The sequence below is a fragment of the Cordyceps javanica genome, chromosome 5 (assembly GCF_051103115.1).
Source record: "Cordyceps javanica chromosome 5, complete sequence".
NCBI lineage: Eukaryota > Fungi > Ascomycota > Sordariomycetes > Hypocreales > Cordycipitaceae > Cordyceps > Cordyceps javanica.
Genome location: NC_139299.1, coordinates 1,362,474 through 1,382,725, shown reverse-complemented (window position 1 = coordinate 1,382,725; position 20,252 = coordinate 1,362,474). Strand labels below are relative to the sequence as shown.

General features: G+C 55.0%; 7 protein-coding genes across 7 annotated transcripts; 4 read left to right on the top strand and 3 right to left on the bottom strand.

Annotated features, from left to right (window-relative positions):
• Positions 1–2,400: 2,400 nt before the first annotated feature.
• V2A60_007657 (putative TOS1-like glycosyl hydrolase-domain-containing protein) lies at positions 2,401–4,116 on the top strand (the record flags this gene model as incomplete). The annotated part of the gene is made up of 4 exons (XM_083258940.1): positions 2,401–2,649; positions 2,818–3,278; positions 3,365–3,534; positions 3,632–4,116. 4 exons carry the CDS (start codon positions 2,401–2,403, stop codon positions 4,114–4,116), a joined length of 1,365 nt encoding a protein of 454 aa, XP_083115066.1.
• A 377-nt stretch (positions 4,117–4,493) lies between these two features.
• On the bottom strand, positions 4,494–6,426 carry V2A60_007656 (uncharacterized protein; the record flags this gene model as incomplete). The annotated part of the gene is made up of 2 exons (XM_083258939.1): positions 4,494–5,884; positions 5,943–6,426. 2 exons carry the CDS (start codon positions 6,424–6,426, stop codon positions 4,494–4,496), a joined length of 1,875 nt encoding a protein of 624 aa, XP_083115065.1.
• A 588-nt stretch (positions 6,427–7,014) lies between these two features.
• V2A60_007655 (actin family) lies at positions 7,015–8,497 on the top strand (the record flags this gene model as incomplete). The annotated part of the gene is made up of 2 exons (XM_083258938.1): positions 7,015–7,069; positions 7,149–8,497. The coding sequence occupies 2 exons, from the start codon at positions 7,015–7,017 to the stop codon at positions 8,495–8,497; spliced, it is 1,404 nt and encodes a 467-aa protein (XP_083115064.1).
• Positions 8,498–8,870: 373 nt separating this feature from the next.
• On the bottom strand, positions 8,871–9,929 carry V2A60_007654 (uracil-DNA glycosylase-like protein; the record flags this gene model as incomplete). Its single annotated transcript, XM_083258937.1, has 1 exon — positions 8,871–9,929. The coding sequence occupies one exon, from the start codon at positions 9,927–9,929 to the stop codon at positions 8,871–8,873; it is 1,059 nt and encodes a 352-aa protein (XP_083115063.1).
• Positions 9,930–13,202: 3,273 nt separating this feature from the next.
• V2A60_007653 (UDP-N-acetylglucosamine diphosphorylase) lies at positions 13,203–14,777 on the top strand (the record flags this gene model as incomplete). Its single annotated transcript, XM_083258936.1, has 2 exons — positions 13,203–14,642; positions 14,709–14,777. 2 exons carry the CDS (start codon positions 13,203–13,205, stop codon positions 14,775–14,777), a joined length of 1,509 nt encoding a protein of 502 aa, XP_083115062.1.
• Positions 14,778–15,038: 261 nt separating this feature from the next.
• V2A60_007652 (glycoside hydrolase superfamily) lies at positions 15,039–17,260 on the bottom strand (the record flags this gene model as incomplete). Its single annotated transcript, XM_083258935.1, has 5 exons — positions 15,039–15,250; positions 15,326–15,730; positions 15,906–16,895; positions 16,941–17,148; positions 17,195–17,260. The coding sequence occupies 5 exons, from the start codon at positions 17,258–17,260 to the stop codon at positions 15,039–15,041; spliced, it is 1,881 nt and encodes a 626-aa protein (XP_083115061.1).
• A 1,293-nt stretch (positions 17,261–18,553) lies between these two features.
• Positions 18,554–20,228, top strand: V2A60_007651 (mitochondrial processing peptidase; the record flags this gene model as incomplete). Its single annotated transcript, XM_083258934.1, has 5 exons — positions 18,554–18,700; positions 18,775–18,900; positions 18,958–19,035; positions 19,093–19,778; positions 19,841–20,228. The coding sequence occupies 5 exons, from the start codon at positions 18,554–18,556 to the stop codon at positions 20,226–20,228; spliced, it is 1,425 nt and encodes a 474-aa protein (XP_083115060.1).
• Between the last annotated feature and the right edge of the window lie 24 nt (positions 20,229–20,252).

The window sequence follows — 20,252 nt, the reverse complement described above, 5'->3', positions numbered from 1 at the left end:
ATGACGCGGCTGCAAAGGAAATTCGACTAGCTGGGACAGAAGCCAATTCAAAGCCAAGAGAAAGAAAGAAAGAAAGAGTAATAAAGTGCTTTGGCGGAGAGAGAGCTCTTGTTTGCGCCGATATTTTATTAGTCTCGCTGATCTGTGCGAGCAAGGGCTTGGCTACAGCGCCGGCGAAACAGCTTACCGTACAGATCAAATCGATACAACAAGGTAAATGAGCTTGTGAAAGAGTTTTGTCCGTTCACTTTTCCAAAAGTTGCAAGGGGACGAGAGCCAACCGGGATGTCTCGCAGGTTTACTCCGCAACAAGGATCCCATGGACCACGCCGTCCCCAAGGCTCGCCCAGCCCGCGAGAATTGCCAAGTCTGTGGGAGGCTGGTGCGATGCAGCGAGCACATTGGTTTTTTTTTTTTTGTGTCAGACATTCATCACGGCGTCGCACCACGGCAACCAACCGCCTCGACGCAATGACGCGCGGGGGGGGGGTTGGATGCTGGTGGATGGCTTTGCCCGCATTCCAGCGAGGAAGCGGGCGGCGTCAAGGGAACCCGACCTAGAGAAAGCTGCTATAAAAAGAAGAAATTCGGTGCAAGACACGAGCAGTTCGCCCGTCCGATCAGTCACTAGTTTCATAGATGCACATGTAGGTCAAGACAAAACAAGAAAAAAAAATCCCGATATTATCGCGCGCCGAGATTTGGAGCTCTCCATACAACATGCTACTACTCAGTAAGTAGGCTGACAGGTTGGTACTACTACTTCCGTACCAGTACCGCGCTCTGTTCTCTCCCCGCCGAAGCGAATTATAAGTAATCTTAATAACAGCCGGCGGTTGCCAAGCAAACCCTCTCCGGGTCACCCCTGGTCTCGTGGCGCGCCAATGGCGTGGAGTTTTGACGGGGTTGAGAGCCACGAGAGCCCAGCCCGCTCGAAAAATTCCCAGGAGGCTACTATTAGCTAACTACTAGCTAATAAACTCTATCGGCGCGTCTCGGCACGTCAGGGTCCACGTTCCTTCAGAACCCTGTGGCGGCGGCTCGGCGTGGACAAGAGGGGAGCTGAGTGGAAGAGGCAGGACAGAAAGAAACTGGCGTCGTGTTCAATGACACACCATATGCTATGGTGCCCCTGCGAAAAGGGGGATGATTGCTCGTAATTGAGTCCAACTTTTTTTCGCTAGCCACCTGTTCTAGAAGGGCTATTCTACCAGTAGGGAGGGTTGATCCGTAAAAGGGTCGTTATAGATCTACCAATATTATGTATACTTGGTTGTGTACTCCGCACATAAAGTACGGATAGAGCTATTGCTAAATAATATCCCTACTACGCCGCCACCCTTGGCAGGAGACCAGGCCTCCCTAACGAAGCAGTAGACGAAATCTGGTACGAGCAAGACAGAACTTGGTTAGCCACAAGCGGCAGCCAAGTCTGTTTCTTTTCTCACGAGCGCTGATTGGGTGCCCTGTGGCATCGAAACAAAAGACGGGAGGCAGAGAAACTTTGAATTCAGTCGCATACCAGTATATCAGTACCAGTAATAGTAAAGCAAAATCTAGCGATTCGCCTGTTCCCCACTGACACGAGCTTTCTCCCTGCATCGCCGGCATCTGGGCCATTGGTTTCCCAACAGAGCATCGTCTCCTACTTAGGGAGGGAGGGATCCTTTACTTAGTATTATTGATCCCCCCAGACGAGACGAGCTCGCCCGCCAACTCAACCAGTTTCCAGCTGTTCTCTGACTTCTCCACCGCAATCACTTCCGAGTCCTTTGGTTCCTGGCCAATAATCCACGCTCTGTGCCCTTAGCCTCAGCACAAGGAAACAATTGCTTGCCCCCCCCCTGGCGCGCCAAGTCGGTGATTGTGGAGAAGAACCCGGACCAAAAGTTTCTTTTGTGCCTGTTTATCCAAACTACTCCGTACTTGGCCCCGGGTCTAGAGGGGGGGCGGCCTCGCGGCGAGCCTGTCGCTGGGGTCGAGCTCGCGGTGGAGGAATGGTGCGCGTTGACCAACCACCATGCCAATGGGACGGAGAGACAGAATGCTCACCTTTCGCGCCACCGCGGGCTCTCCTGGGGCCAGCGCCAAGTCCAGGGCCTCTGGGGTGATATCTCGCTCGCCGTCCCATATAATTGATGCCGGTCCCTGTGCAGTCTATCTTATTCTCCGTTTAGCTAGTCTTTCGCCCTCGTTGTCCCCATCTCTTGCAACTTGAAATTTTTTTTTGTTTTGTCGCTCCTTTTTTTAATACTGTTTGGGAATCTTGAAAAGAGAAAGAAGAAAAAAAACCATTTATATTTTGCGACGAAAGTGAGAGAAACGCAGCAGTCTTTGTGACGACCTCATTATACCAAGCCCCCCCAACGAATAAGCCGTCGACACCACGAGAGACTGACAATGAAGTACACTACGATTGCGCTGGCCACCATGGCCAACATGGCTGCGGCGGGTGGCCTCACGCAGCAGTGTACCGGCAATGCTGTCAATGAAGGCGGCAATTACTTCTGCGGTGCCGTCAACCACATCCTGTACCAGGGCATCGGTGGCGCTGGCAGCTACGAGGCTATCAAGGGGATGAGCTCGAGCGGCGAGTGCCAGAGAGAGACCAAGAACTTTAAGGGGCCTCTTTCTCCTCTAGATGAAGGTGTACGTCGTCCTTTTCTCCTTGCAGTTTCTTCCCCATCCATGTCAATGATGCGGCAAAAACATTGCTGTTGCACCGGATAGTCCAAATTCCCCCCCTCCTCCGCCCTCGCGCAAGTCAGCTTTGAAGCACTAACACGGCATATTCTGCTCCCCTCCCCCCCGTGACAGCTCTCCATGCACTTCCGCGGCCCTATCCACCTCAAGGAGTTTGCTGCCTATACGCTGTCCAAGAAGAACCAGCAGCGGCGCGAGGCGGTCGCGGCCGAAAAGGTCAAGCGCGCCACCCACGGCCACAAGCAGTTCCACGAGGCGAGGAAGCACAAGCGAGCCGAGTGGGTTACGGCCACCATCAACGGCCAGGTCGTCTCCTGGGAAAAGGTCTGGTACGGCCCTACGCAGGCCGCGCCCGCCGCCCCGGAAGCCGCCGCCCCCACCGTGCCGGCATCCGCTCCGGTCGCCAACGCCGCCAACGCCGCCAACGCCGCCAACGCCGCCGCCCCGAAACCCAAGCCTGCCGCCTCGGGCAAGGACTGGGACCGCACTTCGTACTACAACGCCGAGACCCAGGAAGCCGAGAACCTCGTCTTCCTCGGCAACTACGGAGGCCAGGGTTCCGGCCTCTTTGACACGCAAGTCCACCACGCCGGTCCCCGATGGGCACGATAAAAAGAAAGCCTTGTGACTAATACGTATTTCTTGTGTGTGTGAACAATAGTGTTTGGGGCAACTCGCTCTCTTTCCTCAACGCCCAAGGCACCGGAGGCGCCAGCTCTTCGCAGATCCTCGCCGACGTCGACATCCCCTCCAACAAGGAGTTTGCCATCTTTAGCGGTGAGCCCTGCGACGGCAGCTGCGGCTTCTCTCGCGCCAAGGACGTCGCGTATAGTAAGTCGGCACAGGATCCCAGTGCCCTTGCCCCTCCCCCAAAAAGCTACGAGCACCCGCCAGGAGAGAATAAAAGACTAACGGTGAGAACACGCAGAGGGCTTCGAGGGTGCTCACAAAATCTTCCTCTTCCACTTCAAGATGCCCCTGGACGGCGATCGCGGCTTCAACGGCGACATGCCCGCCGTCTGGTCTCTCAACGCCGACATCCCCCGCTCGGCGCAGTACAACGGCTGCAGCTGCTGGCCCAAGTGCGGCGAGTTTGACTTTTTCGAGGTCCTCGCCTCGGGCGACACCAAGTGCAAGAGCACCGTCCACCTCGCCTCGGGCGGCGGCTCGTCCGACTACTTCCCCCGTCCCACCGACGGCTACATGAAGGGCGCCGTCGTCTTCGACGCCGACGCCGGCGGCGTCTCCATCAAGATCCTCCCGCCCAGCACCGACTTCTCCAAGGGCCTCGACGATGCCACCGTGCAGGCTTGGCTCACCGGAAAGGACTCCTCCACCGTCCAGGAGGGCGGCGTCACCGAGAAGCTCGTCTCCAGTCTCTTCCAGATTGCTGGCGGCATCTTGGGTGCCTGAACAGATGCTGCAAACGGAAAACGCGCACCGCAAATGAGAGCACCTTTGTGATCTATAGTTTCCCGGGGAAAAGGAGGTGGAAAGCTTGTTTTTAGTACTTTCGATTCGCGCATTTATACTCTTGAATATTGGGCCAGGCGGGGTGATATGTTGGGCCGCTTTTTTTAATCGTTTAGATATCCTCTATATCCTATATCATCTTCAACTTTGATGTTAATGCACGGTACTGTTTGTTGCCCATACAATGCTCAAAATGCATTTTCTGTTGCAAGGTTGATGTTACGAGATTTCAATGCTAGATTATCTAATATCTAATATACAAGGTCACAGCGTAGATGTACACGCGATGTTGTCGCTATTTCTAGTTATACAGTCCATCAAGAATTGCCACCCTCCTTCTTGGCCGCGTCAGAGGACAACCCAACGACATTTCGGATTGTGCCAAAGCTCAGACAGTCGCTAATGCGGCTGGCGCCAGAGAATAGCATCACCAAACGCTCAACACCGCAACCCCAGCCACCGGTTGGAGGCAGACCATAGTCTAGTGCTTTGATATAGCTCCGATCCAAAGGCGATGTAGCCCACTCGTCTTCCTCCTCAGCTGTTCTCATGTGATTGTCAAAGACATCTTGATCTGTCTCTTCTTCTTCTAACGGCTCTTCCACCACTGTCTCATCTTCTAGGGCCGCTTCGTCCCGAGGCTCCTGGATATCTGACTCCTCCGCGGGAGCGTTGATACCAATCTCTCCATCTTCCATGTTGATCAAGTTGCGGTGCGAAGTTAACTTGCGTTGCTGTTCCTTGGGGTCGTTTTCCTCTTCGTACATGTTGGCCAGTTCCCGGCCGCCGACAAATAGCTCAGCACGAGCTGAAACCAATTGGTATGTCTTCGGGCAGAGGAAGCTCTTGGCCAGCGGCGACATGCAGGCCGGATGATTGGTGATGAAAAGAGGCTCCTCAAATGACTTGGGCTCTATGTACATGGCCGCTAGTCGGTCAAGGAGTCTTGGCAGGGAAGTCGGGATGTCGCCAGGGATTTGGATGCCTGCCAGCTTCATGAGAGCGAGAAGTTCTGGCAGTGCATCCTCGGCAGACAACTTTGGGAAGCGAATGCCAGTAACTTCCTCTAGAGCGGGCACGAACTCGACTTGCTTGAAAGGGCGCTTGAACTTTTGCAGATCGATCGGCGGGAGAGATGTGAGTTGCGTCTCGATAAGCTTTTGTGTATGCTTGGCGAGGCTGCTGAGAAGATCCTCCGTCTCCTTAATCAAGTCCGGGAGGCTAGAGTATGCGCTGTAGAATTCACACATTGTGAATTCAGGATTGTGTGTGGCATCAACACCCTCATTGCGAAAGGCGGGCCCAATCTCAAAAACTTTGTCAACACCACCAACAACAAGGCGTTTCAGCCAGAGCTCTGGAGCGACGCGAAGTGCCAGGTCCTTATCTTTAAACTCAGTCGCGCGGGTGACAAAGGGTCGAGCAATCGCGCCTCCCGCGTTTTCTGCTAATATGGGGGTCTGGAATTCGAGGAAGCGCTTTGAGTGAAAATGGTCACGCATGTGTTTTGTAATTTCTGAACGAAGACGTAGGATATCAAGAGTCTCCTTGTTGACAAGCATGTCTACATGGCGGTCCTGCATCTTAGTCTTGGAGTCGGTGAGGACATCGGGGATTTGTTCCATGGTTGGCGACAGCAGCTCTGGGATCTCTCTTGCAGCGAGAGTCAACAGTCCTGCAGGTGTATGGTCACGAACACCATTGACGGCTGCGGCAGCGTCAGCACAGGTGACCATGTCTGGGAAGTCTAGAGGATGAGGGCCTACATATATGATCGCCAACTTGGATGAGCGACCTGAAAAGTTGAAACTTTTTGGAGTTGTGTGTACAGATATTGTCGCTCGGTTCGACACACTTGGACTTATTCACCACAATTTGCACTTTTTGAAACTCGTTTACGATATCAAGAAAGACGAGATTTTTGCCAACGACACGCTTAGCGCGTACACGGCCAACCAGATTAACGAGAGGTTGAGAAAACTCATTCTCTTCGCTTTCAAGAAACTCTGGGACGGCCATGCGAGCCTCGGATGGCTCGATGCGAGGATACGACTCGGGGTACAGGGGCGATTCACTCGCCTGATCTTTGCCTAAGTCGGCCCTTCGCTGCTGCTTAAACGGCGAGGCATGCTCGGTCTCGTCGCGGGCTCCTGGGGCTGCCGGTGTACCATTCTTCGCATCGGTTACGGAGGCAAAGGTCTGAACGTTCTGTCTAGATAGCGCGAGGCTGCGCACAGGAACTGGGTGCATACGCGAAATGTGCCCAGCTACTCGGCGGCATTGCCGCAAGCAGTTACGAGATATCATGGCTTCTGTCTTTGCATTAGCTTTGCAATCATAGCAGAAAATGGCAGTCGGAAGTAGATGAAAGAGGTAAATGATCAGATGTTGGCATTGTGTAATCATACACAGCAAGCTGTGTCAATCGCAGCGGTTCTGAAGCGAGGATGCGAATTCATCATGGAAGAGGAGGTAGTGCAAGGAATATATCTCGATGGGACTTACACTCATAGTATTATCAGCTATCACACGCGCCAATCTTCGACGCGAGATGGAAGAGCTTCTCACCGTGAGGATAAGAACAAGCTTGGGAGGACAGAGAAGGAAAAAAAATTAAGGGTGCTGGCGTGAGCTTTTTTCAAGGGCTCGTAGGAGCACATCCACACCTGCTTAGTCATGCATCCCCACCAGGCAGCTTCGGTGGGCGCTTGAAGCTTTGGCTTCATACCATCCGCCAACCACCAACCAGTTTTGCAGCGCGATCAAGTCTAGCTAACCGCTACCCTGCCCAATTGGCGTCCAAGCATCGCATCGCACATCATCACAACTGCATACACTATGGCGCAACAGCCTCTGCCAACAACGGCCCAGCCGACGGACATTTACGGTGGAGGTACGACGGGTCCCTCTCCCTTCGCGTGCGGCTCGCGCCTGTCGCAACGGCGTTCTCGACCACTAACACCCTGTCACAGATGAGGTATCAGCCCTCGTGCTCGACCCTGGGTACTGCACCACACGCGCAGGCTTTGCCGGCGAAGACGTCCCCAAATCTGTGCTGCCCTCGTTCTACGGTCATGTCACGAGCGATCCGCCCAAAGATGTATTCGGCGACGAGTGCCTGATTCCACGCGCCGATTTTGAGATCCGCAACTACATGAACCGCGATAGCATTGTTGAGGATTGGGATGTCGCCAACAAGGTATGGGAGCATATGTTAATCAAGCGTCTGCAACCCGAACGGCCGACACACCCATCCAAGAATGGGCTCAACGACGAGCCCAAGGAAGCCGACACCGAAGGCGACGTCGCGATGGAGGAGGCTGAGGCGCAAGAAAAGCCACTACAGGAGAACCCCCTGCTCATCACAGAGGCTCCATGGAACACGCCTAAGAACAGAGAAAAGGCCATCGAGCTGGTCATGGAGAACTGGGGATGCCCCGCGTTCTGGCTTAGCAAGACGCCAGTCCTGGCGGCTTTCGCGGCGGGCAAGGCCACTGCTCTTGTCATTGACGTTGGCGGTGCCAACACCTCAGTCACTGCTATTCACGACGGTATGGTTCTGAAGCGCTCGGTTCAACGCTCTCCAGCAGGCGGTCTCTGGCTCTCCTCCCAGATCCGTAACTTGTGGCAGACTTCAGAGCCTCAGGTCAACCTGGTTCCCACTTATCTGATTGAGAACAAGACTGCAGTCGATGCCCTGGCGCCTGCGCAGTACCGCGAACGCAAGTTCCCGTTTCAGGTCAGCGACTCGTTCAAGCTGTACGAGGAGGAACGCACCTTGACCGAGTTCAAGGAGTCGGTGGTCGAAGTGTGGCGCGGACCTGGCAAGCTCGGCGCACCCGGTAACGAGGACTACGTTAAGACCCAGCCCGGCCGGGTGTTTGAGATGCCAGACGGGTACAACCAGATGTGGCGCGAGCAGCGCTTTAAGGTGACAGAGGGTCTCTTTGACGAGAACGCGGGCCTGCCCGTGGCCGAGTCGGAGCGCCTCACCAAGGCTCAGACGATTCCCGAGCTCATCAAGGCGTCGCTCAGCGCTATCGACGTTGACCTGCGGGGCAACCTGCTCGCTAATGTCGTCGTGACGGGTAGCACCAGCCTGATCAACGGCTTCAACGACCGCCTGAACAACGAGCTCACGGCCATGTACCCGGGCCTCAAGATCAAGATCCACGCGGCCGGGTTGACGAGCGAGCGCCGCTTTGCCCCTTGGATCGGCGGCAGCATCCTGGCCAGCCTGGGCACGTTCCACCAGATGTGGATTTCGAGAAAGGAGTACGAAGAGAACGGCGCCAACATTGTAGAGAAGCGCTGCAAGTAGTGATTGGGCCGCTCGATCAATAAAGGTTCTATAGGAACGGAGAAGTAGAGTGTTGTAGTACGCACTACAAAACGCTACGGCGCAAGTGGGCACTTTGTGTAGGTAGAACAGTTTGGAATTTAAAAAGAAAAAGGCGTCACGGAGTTGGATCGGCAGCAGCAAACGTTGTTAATAGGGAAAGGAAAAGAGAGCGAGAGCCGTCTGTTAGATGGACACTGCAGATATATTCGCTAGCTTTACAAAATATCAAAAAAAAAAAATAGAACTCTGATATTCTGGCAGATGCGGCGTGCTGTTGATTGACAACTAAAATCGTAATATATGGTTTGTATGTGGTATGTGCATGCAAGTATTTGGACGTTCAATGCGAGGCTCAGGCACTCGCTGCCGCCGCCGCTCGCTCGGCCTCGAGCTCCCTCTCGGCTCTGCGCACCTTGACCCAGGCGCCGAGCTCGTCCCAGATGGCCTGCTTCTGGGCGGGCGAGAGGGTGGCGGCCAGGCCGCTCGTGCTGGAGGCGACGAAGACGCGGGCGCCGGGCCAGGCGCCGCCGCCGCCGCCGCCGCCCGGGACGACGCCCATGTTCTCGGCGGGGTCCTGCCAGCCGTAGCGGAAGCGGGCGGCGACGGGGCGGCCGCCGTGGCGGACGCGCCAGATGCTCTCCCAGATGCTCTTGCCGACGACGCAGACGGACTCGGGCCGCCACCGGCGGGCCTTGGCCTCGAGGGCGGCGACGCCGTCGTCCATCTCGGCCCTGCTGAGCTCGGCGCCGTTGCGGCTGGGGCGGGCGACGATGTTGGTGAGGCCGAGCCCGTAGAGGGCGGGCAGGCGGCGGTCCTCGTCGGGCGAGCAGAGGCGCGGCGTGACGCCCGAGGTGTGCAGGAGCTTCCAGAAGGTGTTGGTCGGGTGCGCGTAGGCGTGCCCCGTGCGGGCCGTCTGCAGGCCCGGGTTCAGGCCGACGAAGAGGACGAGCAGGTCCTCGCAGACGGCGTCGGGGAGCAGCGGCAGGTGCGCGTACGTGGACGGCGGCGCGTAGCCCGAGGATGCCCGCTTCTTCCTCTTTGCCTTGCCCGTCGTTGTCGTCTCTGCCGTCGCCGTCGTCGTCGTCGTCGTCGTCTTCGTCTTCTTCTCCTTCTCCTTCTTCCGGCTGCCAGCGGCTGCTACGGCGGCCGGCTTGGAGACGCCAGAGGAGGAAGGTGAAGAGGCGGAGGCGCTGAGGGTGCGCTTCCGTGGCGAGGGGGTCGTGCCGCGGATGGTGGACGCGGCAGCGACGGCAGCGGCTGCGTGACGGGCGCTGCGCCGGGGCACGGGGGCATCCCCGGGCTGGTACATAAAGTCCTGGAGCTGGAGACGGCCGCGGAAGGATGAGGGCTGCGGCGGTGGCGATGCGTTGTCGCCGGGACCCGGCTCGCGGTCAGGGTCGGCAGAGGCCATGATGAAGTTTTAGCGACGCGATTGTGGCGGCAAGGAACAGGACATTATTCGAGGGTTGCGCTTCGGGTGACTTCTAGGCGTTTCGCTGGGAAGTACCGAGGCGGCAACATGCTGCTGATGGGACATGCTTGAGGCAGGGAGGCTGGAGGCCAAGGTGATTTTGGCGTGCAGGCAGCATTCTTCACAGTGCAAGACGCAGAGATGGCCAGGTCTATTAGAGCCGAATAGCACTACTCCGATCGGCAGGTTACTTGGTAGTTTGCTGTCCTTCTTTTATTTTTCCTTCTTCTTCTTCCTTTGATTTTACTTGGCCGTTCAAATCATTGATTCGGTCGCATGGTCGATATCTAGATACAGGTACGAGATGATGTAATTCACGAAGCGAGCGACCTTGGCTAGGCTGTCCGCAGTCAATCTGGCATGAGTTAGTGCAAGTCTCCACATGCAAGATGCGTACAAGGTGGAAGAAAAATAAGCCATTCGCATGCAACGAAAAAAAAATCTATATTAAGATTCTGCGAGCCCACGATGGGATGAATGGTGGATGCTCTGGTCAGCCTGCCCACAGGCACCAAAGGTTTCTAAATTTGGCGCGAGGCGCAGCGACCGCCACAGTGGGTGGGCAGCCGGTTCGGCCTTGGCCAAGCGAGCGAGCAGGCAAGTCAACGCTACCTCGCTACCCAACTGCCAACGAATAATCAACATTTGTCCCAAAATGGACTTGTGTGCGCAACGAGAGCCTCACGCGCGAGGCTCTGTGGCTAATGGGGTCATAATAATCACTGGCAGAATCTAGCTAGCGCTGCATGCCAGATGGCGATTGGTGAGATGGGCTTTTTTTCTTTTTAAATTGCGCTGCAGCCTTGGATCTAGCCCTTGCGTGGACAGGGCTTCCTCCAACGAGGCTGACTTTTTGGCGAGCCCGACAGACGAGCTCAAGATTGGGACAAAGGGCCACAGTCCATATGATACAAGTGCAAGTTTATTTCTTTCTTCTGTCTTATTTTACCCGGACACAATGCACACAGCTGCCGCTGAGAAGAGGGCTATGTACGACCGGGTGCGGATACCGGTACTGCCATGTGCATGGACACGCAGGACGCCGCTGTCGATCCGTGTTTCTGGATACGAAGAAAGGAAAATATTTACACAGTGTGGGCGGGCCAAGGACGTGTTTGAGTGATGACCTCCAGCGCAGATGGGGACGGACGGCCTGATGATGATGATGGACTGATGGGAGAGCCACGGATCTAGGCGGGCTACTCAGTAAACTAATAGTAGGACAGAGTACAATGTGCCCCGTCCCTATTGGCCATTGTTGATTTCGATATAGAGTAATTTGCTTGGGTGCCCTCCCTCCCTCCCTCCGGACACGGCCGGCCGGGTATGTACGATGTTATGCCGTCATTTCCAAGCAGGAGAAGAGGGCCAATACGAGGCCGGCAAGGGGGTCACTACTGGTTATACCAGTAAGAGTCCTCAGTAATCTGTGGGTGATCCGTAGGCATTATTGCCTTGTGCTAATAGTACTGACGGAGGTTTTGGTTTTACTTCTATTATTGTTGTTTTTATTTATTTTCCTTTTCCTTCTCGGCATGTTAAAGTTAGCGTCTATGCGTCCCGTCATTGTCTGGCGTGTTTCTTTGTGTACTGAGTAGTGCTGGGGGTGGTGAGACTGAGGAAATGACGTATTTATTTTCTTGATTAGAGTTTTGGTCAACATGGCAACGGCTGGGAGACGAACGTTTTTTTATTGGCCTGATGTGCAGGGTCTCGACTGGAAGGTGAAGAAGAAAATGAAACAAGAGTATAGCGGATTGATCCGAGGTTGGTTTCTTTTTTTTTTTCTTCTTCTTCTTCTTTCTTACTTATGCTGCTCCCATTCGTCATCAAAAATGGCAAGCGCTGGGTTGTCGTGTCCCCTTTTCGTAGTACCAAACAGTCTTGTACTCAGTAAGAAGTGGCGAGGGCCCTGGAAGTAAATCCCCTGTAGCGCCTGTAGTGGAGCCGATGGGCTGTGCTGTGCGTCTGCCGTAAATATATTGGACAAGTACCTGGATCAGCAGCGGACAGCACGAGGCATCCGATGAGGGTCTGAGGGGGAAGGAATATGAAAACAAGAATAAAGAGCAGAGAAACTTTTTAGTAAACCAATTTTAAACAGTTGTTTGGCAAGAAAAGGAAAGAAGAAAAAAGAAGAAGAAAAAACTCCAAATCAGAAGCCGATGCACCAACCAAACAGCCAGGTGGCTAGGGTTGTCGGAGCAGCCCGCTCTCCACCCTGAAAAGAATAAAAAAAGAAAAAGAAAGGGACCTCTACTTGTTCTACCTACTGATAGGAGCCAGTCTGCCAATCCGTCAGGGGCCTTGAGGCGTTGCGCGCCCCCTCCCTCCCTGCCTCTACCCCTCCCTCCGCCTCCGCCTCGTTCATCGCTTGTCGAGTCTACCTATACTGAGCATGCACGCAGAAGAAACCCAAAGGTAGTGGAAAGTATTGGATTAATTATTTGAAAAATAAAAAAAAAAGGCAAAGAAAAAGAAAGACACACACACACACACACACAGACAAAGAGAGACAAAAAAACAAAACTATCCTTGTCATTCTTGGCTGTTTTCTAGTCGACGTCGTGGGACCAGAACGACGTCAACCTCCCCATACCTGTAGACAAACCCACGCGAGGCTGTCCCGCCCGCCACACGTCAACCATCAACCGTGCCACCAGTGCCACCAGTGCCACCACTAATCTGTAGCGTACCAACCTATCCAGCTACCTACCTCAGTGCTCACTAACTACCCCTACCTACCTACAGAGGTAAGTAGGTAGTCGACAAGCTCGTATATATACAACACCCGTTCTCCTCCCCAACACGTTCCCCCCTTCTCCCCCTCCATATTCCAATTCAATTGCTCTGTATAACCTCTATCTAACCCGTTACTTTAATACCTTCACCTCTCGTCTCGCATCTTTTGTCTTTGCCAGCTCAGCCAAGCAAGCAAAAAGCGTCTCGAGCCAACCCACCCCCACCACCTCTGTCGTCACCGTCTTTCTGCCACGCCGTCTTGTCTTGTCTCGCCTCACCTTTCTCTTTGCTACAAACCTTGGCCGCTCCGATCTTCCCGCCTAATCCACGAGCCGCCATTGGGCTTTCTTTCGACCCGATCCCGCCAATCTCTCATCCCTAATCACACTTCATCCTCGTCTCCAGTCTCTCTTCCCCTTCCCCCTCTCCTCCTCTCCCCCAACTTCATACTACACCACACAAAACGCAAAGATGCAGGCCATCAAGCAAGCGCTGCATATTGGCACAAACGGTACCGATGGCGCCACTCTCACCGAGCCCGCCCCTGCTGCCGTTGCCGAGCTCAAGCAGAAATACACAGACGCCCAGCAGGGCCACGTCTTCAACTTCTACGACACCCTCACCACCGACGAAAAGGCCACCCTGGTCGAGCAGCTCTCCGGCTTTGACCCCGTCCGCATCAACGAGTACGCCCAGCGCGCCCTCAAACCCGCCGACAACGGATCCGAGCCTGCTGTTCTCGAGCCCTTGCCCGAGTCCGCCACCGCCAGCATCCTCGACTCGAAGCCCGAAGATCTCACACAGTGGAATGACTCGGGCCTCGACCTGGTTGGCAAGAACCAAGTCGCCGTCGTTCTCATGGCCGGCGGCCAGGGCACTCGTCTTGGCAGCTCTGCTCCCAAGGGCTGCTACGACATTGGCCTGCCTTCGCACAAGTCCCTCTTCCAGATCCAAGCCGAGCGTATCCGCAAGGTCCAGGATCTTGCCGCCAAGAAGTCGGGCTCCCAGGCCGTCGTCGTGCCCTGGTATGTCATGACCAGCGGTCCTACGCGCCAGCCTACCGAGGAGTTCTTCGAAAAGCACGACTACTTTGGCCTCGATCGAAGCAATGTCAAAATCTTTGAGCAGGGTGTTCTGCCCTGCATCTCCAATGAGGGCAAGATCCTACTCGAGAGCAAGGGTAAGGTCGCCGTCGCCCCCGACGGCAACGGCGGCATTTACCAGGCCCTCATACTCTGGGGCGTCATCGATGACATGCGTAAGCGTGGTATCCAACATATTCACGCCTACTGCGTCGACAATTGTCTGGTCAAGGTGGCCGATCCCGTCTTCATCGGCTTCTCGGCGGCCCAAAAGGTCGACATTGCCACCAAAGTGGTGCGCAAGCGCAACGCCACCGAGTCGGTCGGCCTCATCCTCTCTCGCAACGGTAAGCCCGACGTCGTTGAGTACTCCGAGATCGACAAGGCCACCGCCGAGGCCGAGGACCCCTCCCACCCCGGCGTCCTCAAGTTCCGCGCCGCCAACATTGTCAACCACTACTATTCATTCGCCTTCCTCGAGTCCATCCCCCAGTGGGCGCACAAGCTACCCCATCACGTCGCCCGCAAGAAGATTCCCTCCACCGACCTCGAGACGGGCGAGACGGTCAAGCCCGAGAAGCCCAACGGCATCAAGCTTGAGCAGTTCGTCTTTGACGTCTTTCCCATGCTGCCCCTCGATAAGTTTGCCTGCATGGAGGTCCAGCGCGAAGATGAGTTCTCCCCGCTCAAGAATGCCAAGGGCACCGGCCAGGACGACGAGGACACCAGCCGGGCCGACATTATGGGCCAGGGCGAGAGATGGGCCAAGGCTGCTGGTGCTACCGTTGTCGCCGACGGTGGCGTTGAAGTTTCGCCTCTCATTAGCTATGTAAGTTGCCATTGCCTTTGTCTCCTCCCCTTTCCCAGGTTGTAAACACAGACTAACACGTAATAGGGTGGTGAGGGCCTAGACAAGCTCAGCGGCAAGACTATCCAGGCACCCGCCGTCGTGGAGCTTGACTAGACATATTTTTTTGTAACCGCAGTTTGTTGAATTATATTTTGTATGGCACGGCGTTTTGTTTTGTTGACGGCGGCCTCACACCTGCTCGGACAGGTTCAAATTCGGGGTTAAAAAAATGGACAAAGACTACGCATATTCTTCGATGTTTTTTTTTTCTTTGGCAGGAGATCTAGACGCCAGGTAGGGCTAGAAAAGCCCAGCGGCGTGGAAATGGAAACGGTTCGGACATACATGTAGAGCGATAGGGCATAATAATACAAGCTAAATCCCAAGTACGTTTACCGTCACTTCCAGCTCGTTGCTCCAACCGCTGTCCAGACCCAATTCCTTCCATGCGGTCTGCACATCGATCTCGAGGACCGAGTCGGCCGACGGTGATACAGTCACCGTGTGCCTCGGGACCGGGTGTCCAAATATTGTCACCATAAAGTTGTCGTCAATCGTCATGTTTGGAAGGCTGGAGATGTAAACACCTATTTCGAAAACGAAAAAAAAAAAATAGAGAATCAGCAAACGTCACCGGTTCCTGTGTTATGATCGATGCTTACCAAAGACCCCAAGCGCCTTGAGCTTGGACGTGACGGAAATCTTGGAACCCATCTCGACGCGACTCGCCTCGATCGCGGCGCAGCCCGTCATCTTGTCCACGAGACCCAGGCTCGCCACCGAGATCGCGCCGAACCGTCGGCTCGCGAAGCGTGCCAGCTCGTACGCCGTGTAGATCTCGTAGCCTCCGGGCCCGCTCGGCGTCGCCAGCAGCGACGGGCCGTGGCCGCCGCCGCCGTCGTCGGCAAATCGCAGGGGCGGCGACACGCGGCCGGTCGTGTAGGCCCGCACCACGTAGGAGGCGGCCCGGGAGATGCCGCGGAACTCGGACAGCAGCGTCAGGCACGAGTGACGCGCGTCGGACGTCTGGAACACGCCCATGATAGAGATGCCGCCGCTTCCGGAGCCTGTGCAAATTCGAATTTTGCCCTGTTAGCTGCCGAAGGAAAAGAAGGAGAAGGAGAAAAGCGCATTGAATTGCGATATGGTAGAGTAGATTTCGAAGCAGTCGCGAGAAATAGGAACTGGGGGAGGGGGGGAGAAGGAGAGATGTGGCCGAGAAAGCAGAGGGGATGTCCTCACCATGGAAGCTGCCAATCTTGAGCAACGCCCCGGAATCATAATCCAGGTACGGATCCAGCGCGATACCAACGACGCTAGGTCTCAGCACGATTGTCTTGCCCAGGGTCGTGAGAGCGGTGCATCGCTTCAGAAGCGCCACGTTGTGCCGCCCCGGCACGTCCGTAATGTACAACGGCCCGCCGCTCACGCACCGCGCGGCCGCGTGGAAGTCGGCAAACTCGTGCGCGGACTGGAACATGTCCCAGTCCGGCACCACGTTGAGGTACTGCGCGAGGAGGGCGTTGTGCGCGTTCGCCCACACGTGCCAGCGGTGCGACGAGGGCACGTCCGGGAAGTAGTCGTCCGAGTTGCGCGCCACCACCGGCGGGCGGATCTGCGGCATGAAGGCGTGGAAGAGGGCCTGCGGGAACTGCGACATGCAGGAGATGGCGTTGGTCCCAAAGTGCCGGAGCGACGCAATCGACCACTTGTCCAGGTACGCGTTGATCAGCGCCCGGCGAGCCGAGGCGCTGGCTATCGTATCTAGCGCGCACTGGGCGTCCGTCTTGACACCGTCGACGCCTGCCTGAATCAAGAACGAGTAGAAGTCATCGTAGAATCTGGATATATCGTCGTAGGCAATCACCGTCATGTCTGTGCCGTCATCTTCGCGCTGGACTCGAGTCGTCTTGTACTTTTGCGCGATCCTGCCGTGCGGAGAGATGCCACCCCAGTAACCTAACAGAGCATGCCACACGAAAATGTGTTCAATATTCCGGTGCTTGCGTCGGATATTAGAGACTGCGCCTCTCAGACCGCCCGGGAATCCGGCAGTGTTCGCTTCAAAGTCGAGCCACCCAGGCTGCGCGCCGCTTGGGTCCACCGCATCAATAGACTGCCAGTTATCATCAATGATAAGGTTCGAAATGCTGATGCCATTTTCTGCCAGCTCATCAAGGGCTTTCAAGATTTTCTCTTCCGTGAGGTTCTGCCCCAGAGAATTCCAGGTACCTACGACAGTCAGTATTGCAGCGTTATTGGGACCGATCGGCTCACAGTATCCCAATCCATCATACCAAAACTCCCTCCACTGCGGCTCAACACCATTACTGTTATCCAAAAGACGTTGTTCGTTTTCGGCTAACGAATACTTCCAGATAAGACTCCTGGCATGGTATATCACGGCCGCCATGGCCTTGGCCACGTCGTGTCCCAATGAAACGAGGACCATGAGGTCTCGCTCGACTGGGGCATCGTTGCGGGCCTATAATCATTAATAGACAACTACCTGTGGCGTTTTTTCAACGTACATGGAGAGTTATGATATTCGAATCAGCACTGCGGAATAAGGCCAAGACGTCATCAACTCCTGACATGGCAAGAAAGACTAAATGTCGGCCCTTTGCGTCAACAAAGGAACACAGTATCGCGTCCCTATCGAGCGTGAAGTGTTCAAGCCCCTTTCTGGGAGCTATCCATGGGATGCCACTTCTGACTAGTGCAAACCATCTATTTTCTGTATCAATAACTGGAATTGATTTTGTTGTGCAATTGGTAGGACATACTTTCGAAAGTGCGTAAACGGAGTACCAATTTCGACATCTTTGAAGCTCGGCTTATCCGCTAAACTGGGGGCTATTTTCGTTTTCAAGGACCATAGTTTTGTATCTGGTGCTTGGCTCTGGAGAGTTGAAGTTGACCACTCCGAGAAAAGGTTGGGGATCAGATCGCTCAAGTCTTGAGGTGTAGCTTCGGCATCCTCCAATACCATGTAGCCGTCTTCAATCCCGTATTCTTGTTTGACCCAGACCCAGGGATGGTCCGAATCAGGGCGGAATTTTAAAGTAAATTGAATGGAATTATCAACATGGAGTTCTGCTTGAAAATGCAGCCGTGCGTTTGATCTAGTCAACTCTAGATCGACTGCTGTCGCCTCGCCGGCAACTTTGGCGAGTCTCAAGGGCTCCCACTCCTTTCCATCTGTACTATACCACAAATATACTTGCCAATCTTCGTTGATAAAGTGTTCAGGAACTTCCAAAAGGGCACTGATAGATTGCTTTTTTGACTTCACTGTGGTGACATCACCTAGGCGCGGCAGGGTATGGACTTGAATTTGCATCTCTCAACTCTTCAACGAGAGAAAAACGATGGTCTGTTCAGCGTGAGAGTTATGATTGATATTTTATTCGCGGATGATATCAGTTGGGCTCTCAGAATGCTGGTGAAATTGACATAGCGATACACGTGTAGTTGGCAATGGAAGGCAGGGCCAGACTGCTCAGGTACCAATGTAGCATTCTAGGTACATCCGCAGCAGGCATTGGGCACCTGACACCACCACCATTGGATATATGCTTTCATGGCCCAACACTCGAATCATAAAGGCGTTGTGGCTTAAATTCTAGAAATTCAAGAAATTTTTCTCGCAATGCTCTCTGGACCTTTTTTTTATCTGCTCAACCGGCTGGCATTGTACACAATTGCTTTGCGCTTACTTGATAAGCAAGGCACATGATTGGCCGGGGGATTCGGAGCTGGTCGGAATGACTAAGGCGAAAACCTGGAACCTCAGGCCACAAAGTAGCACAGTAAAGCTTCTTGCCGAGCCAAGTGGAAAGATTTCATCAAACCACTCAATCGAACGTCAACCCTTCCAACTCCTCCCCATGGCGTCACGCAGGTTAGCTTTGAACCTCTCGCAGGGTCTGCGAAACCGTGCCGGCCTGACGGCCGCCGGTCCCCTCCGTCGAGGCTTCGCGACACCGTCCACCGTCGGAAAGACCCAGACGACAACCCTGAAGAACGGACTGACCGTGAGCATAATCACAAGGGGCCAATTGGCCCCGAATAGCCATTGAGCCCAAGGATCTGACCCTTTTTCCGATAGGTTGCCACCGAGCACTCCCCATGGGCCCAGACTTCCACGGTCGGCATGTGGATTGACGCTGGCTCGCGCGCCGAGACGAACGAGAACAACGGTACCGCGCACTTCCTCGAGCACCTTGCCTTCAAGGTTCGACCTACCCACTCGAAGCATGTTGCCGCCAATTGACTCTAACATCGCCTACAGGGTACTGCCCGCCGCTCCCAGCAGCAATTGGAGCTCGAGATCGAGAACCTGGGTGCTCACCTCAACGCGTACACCTCGGTCAGTGCTGACTTGAGTACATGAGACCACCGGGACCCGCGGCTAACAGTGACACAGCGCGAGAACACCGTCTACTTCGCCAAGGCTTTCAACTCTGATGTTCCCCAGTGCGTCGACATTCTCTCCGATATTCTCCAGAACTCCAAGCTCGAGGAGTCCGCCATCGAGCGCGAGCGCGACGTCATCCTCCGCGAGTCTGAGGAGGTCGAGAAGCAGATCGAGGAGGTTGTCTTTGATCACCTGCACGCTACTGCCTTCCAGGGCCAACCTCTTGGCCGCACCATCCTCGGGCCCCGCGAGAACATCCGTGACATCACCCGTACCGAGCTCACCAACTACATCAAGAACAACTATACTGCCGAGCGCATGGTCTTGGTCGGCTCTGGTGGTGTCCCTCATGAGAAGCTCGTCGACCTCGCCGAGAAGCACTTCTCTGGTCTCCCCAGCAAGGGAGCCGAGAACGAGGCTTACCTGTTGTCTAAGAAGAAGGCCGACTTCGTTGGCTCTGATGTCCGTGTCCGTGACGATACCATTGGCACTGCCAACATTGCTCTCGCTGTCGAGGGTGTTAGCTGGAACTCTGAGGACTACTTCACTGCTCTCGTGACCCAGGCTATTGTCGGCAACTATGACAAGGCCATGGGTAACGCTCCCCACCAGGGCAGCAAGCTCAGCGGCTTCGTCCACCGCCACGATCTCGCCAACAGCTTCATGAGCTTCTCCACCAGCTACAGCGATACTGGGTAAGCAAAGAACCGAAACCCCCTGCAAGCAGAACAGCACACTGATGACTTACCCCCTTTAGTCTCTGGGGTATCTACCTCGTTACCGACAAGACCACCCGCGTGGATGACCTTGTCCACTTCACCATCAAGGAGTGGATGCGTCTCTGCACCAACGTCAGCGGTGCCGAGGTTGAGCGCGCCAAGGCCCAGCTCAAAGCTTCCATCCTCCTCTCCCTCGACGGCACGACTGCCGTCGCCGAGGACGTCGGTCGTCAGCTCATCACCACCGGCCGCCGCATGAGCCCTGGCGAGATTGAGCGTAGAATCGATTCCATCACCGAGAAGGACGTGATGGATTTTGCCAACAAGCATCTGTGGGACAAGGACCTTGCCATCAGCGCCGTCGGCAACATTGAGGCCCTTTTCGATTACCAGCGTCTGCGAAACACGATGAAGCCTTTCCACTAAAAAATTTGTCTTTTCTGCTTTTGT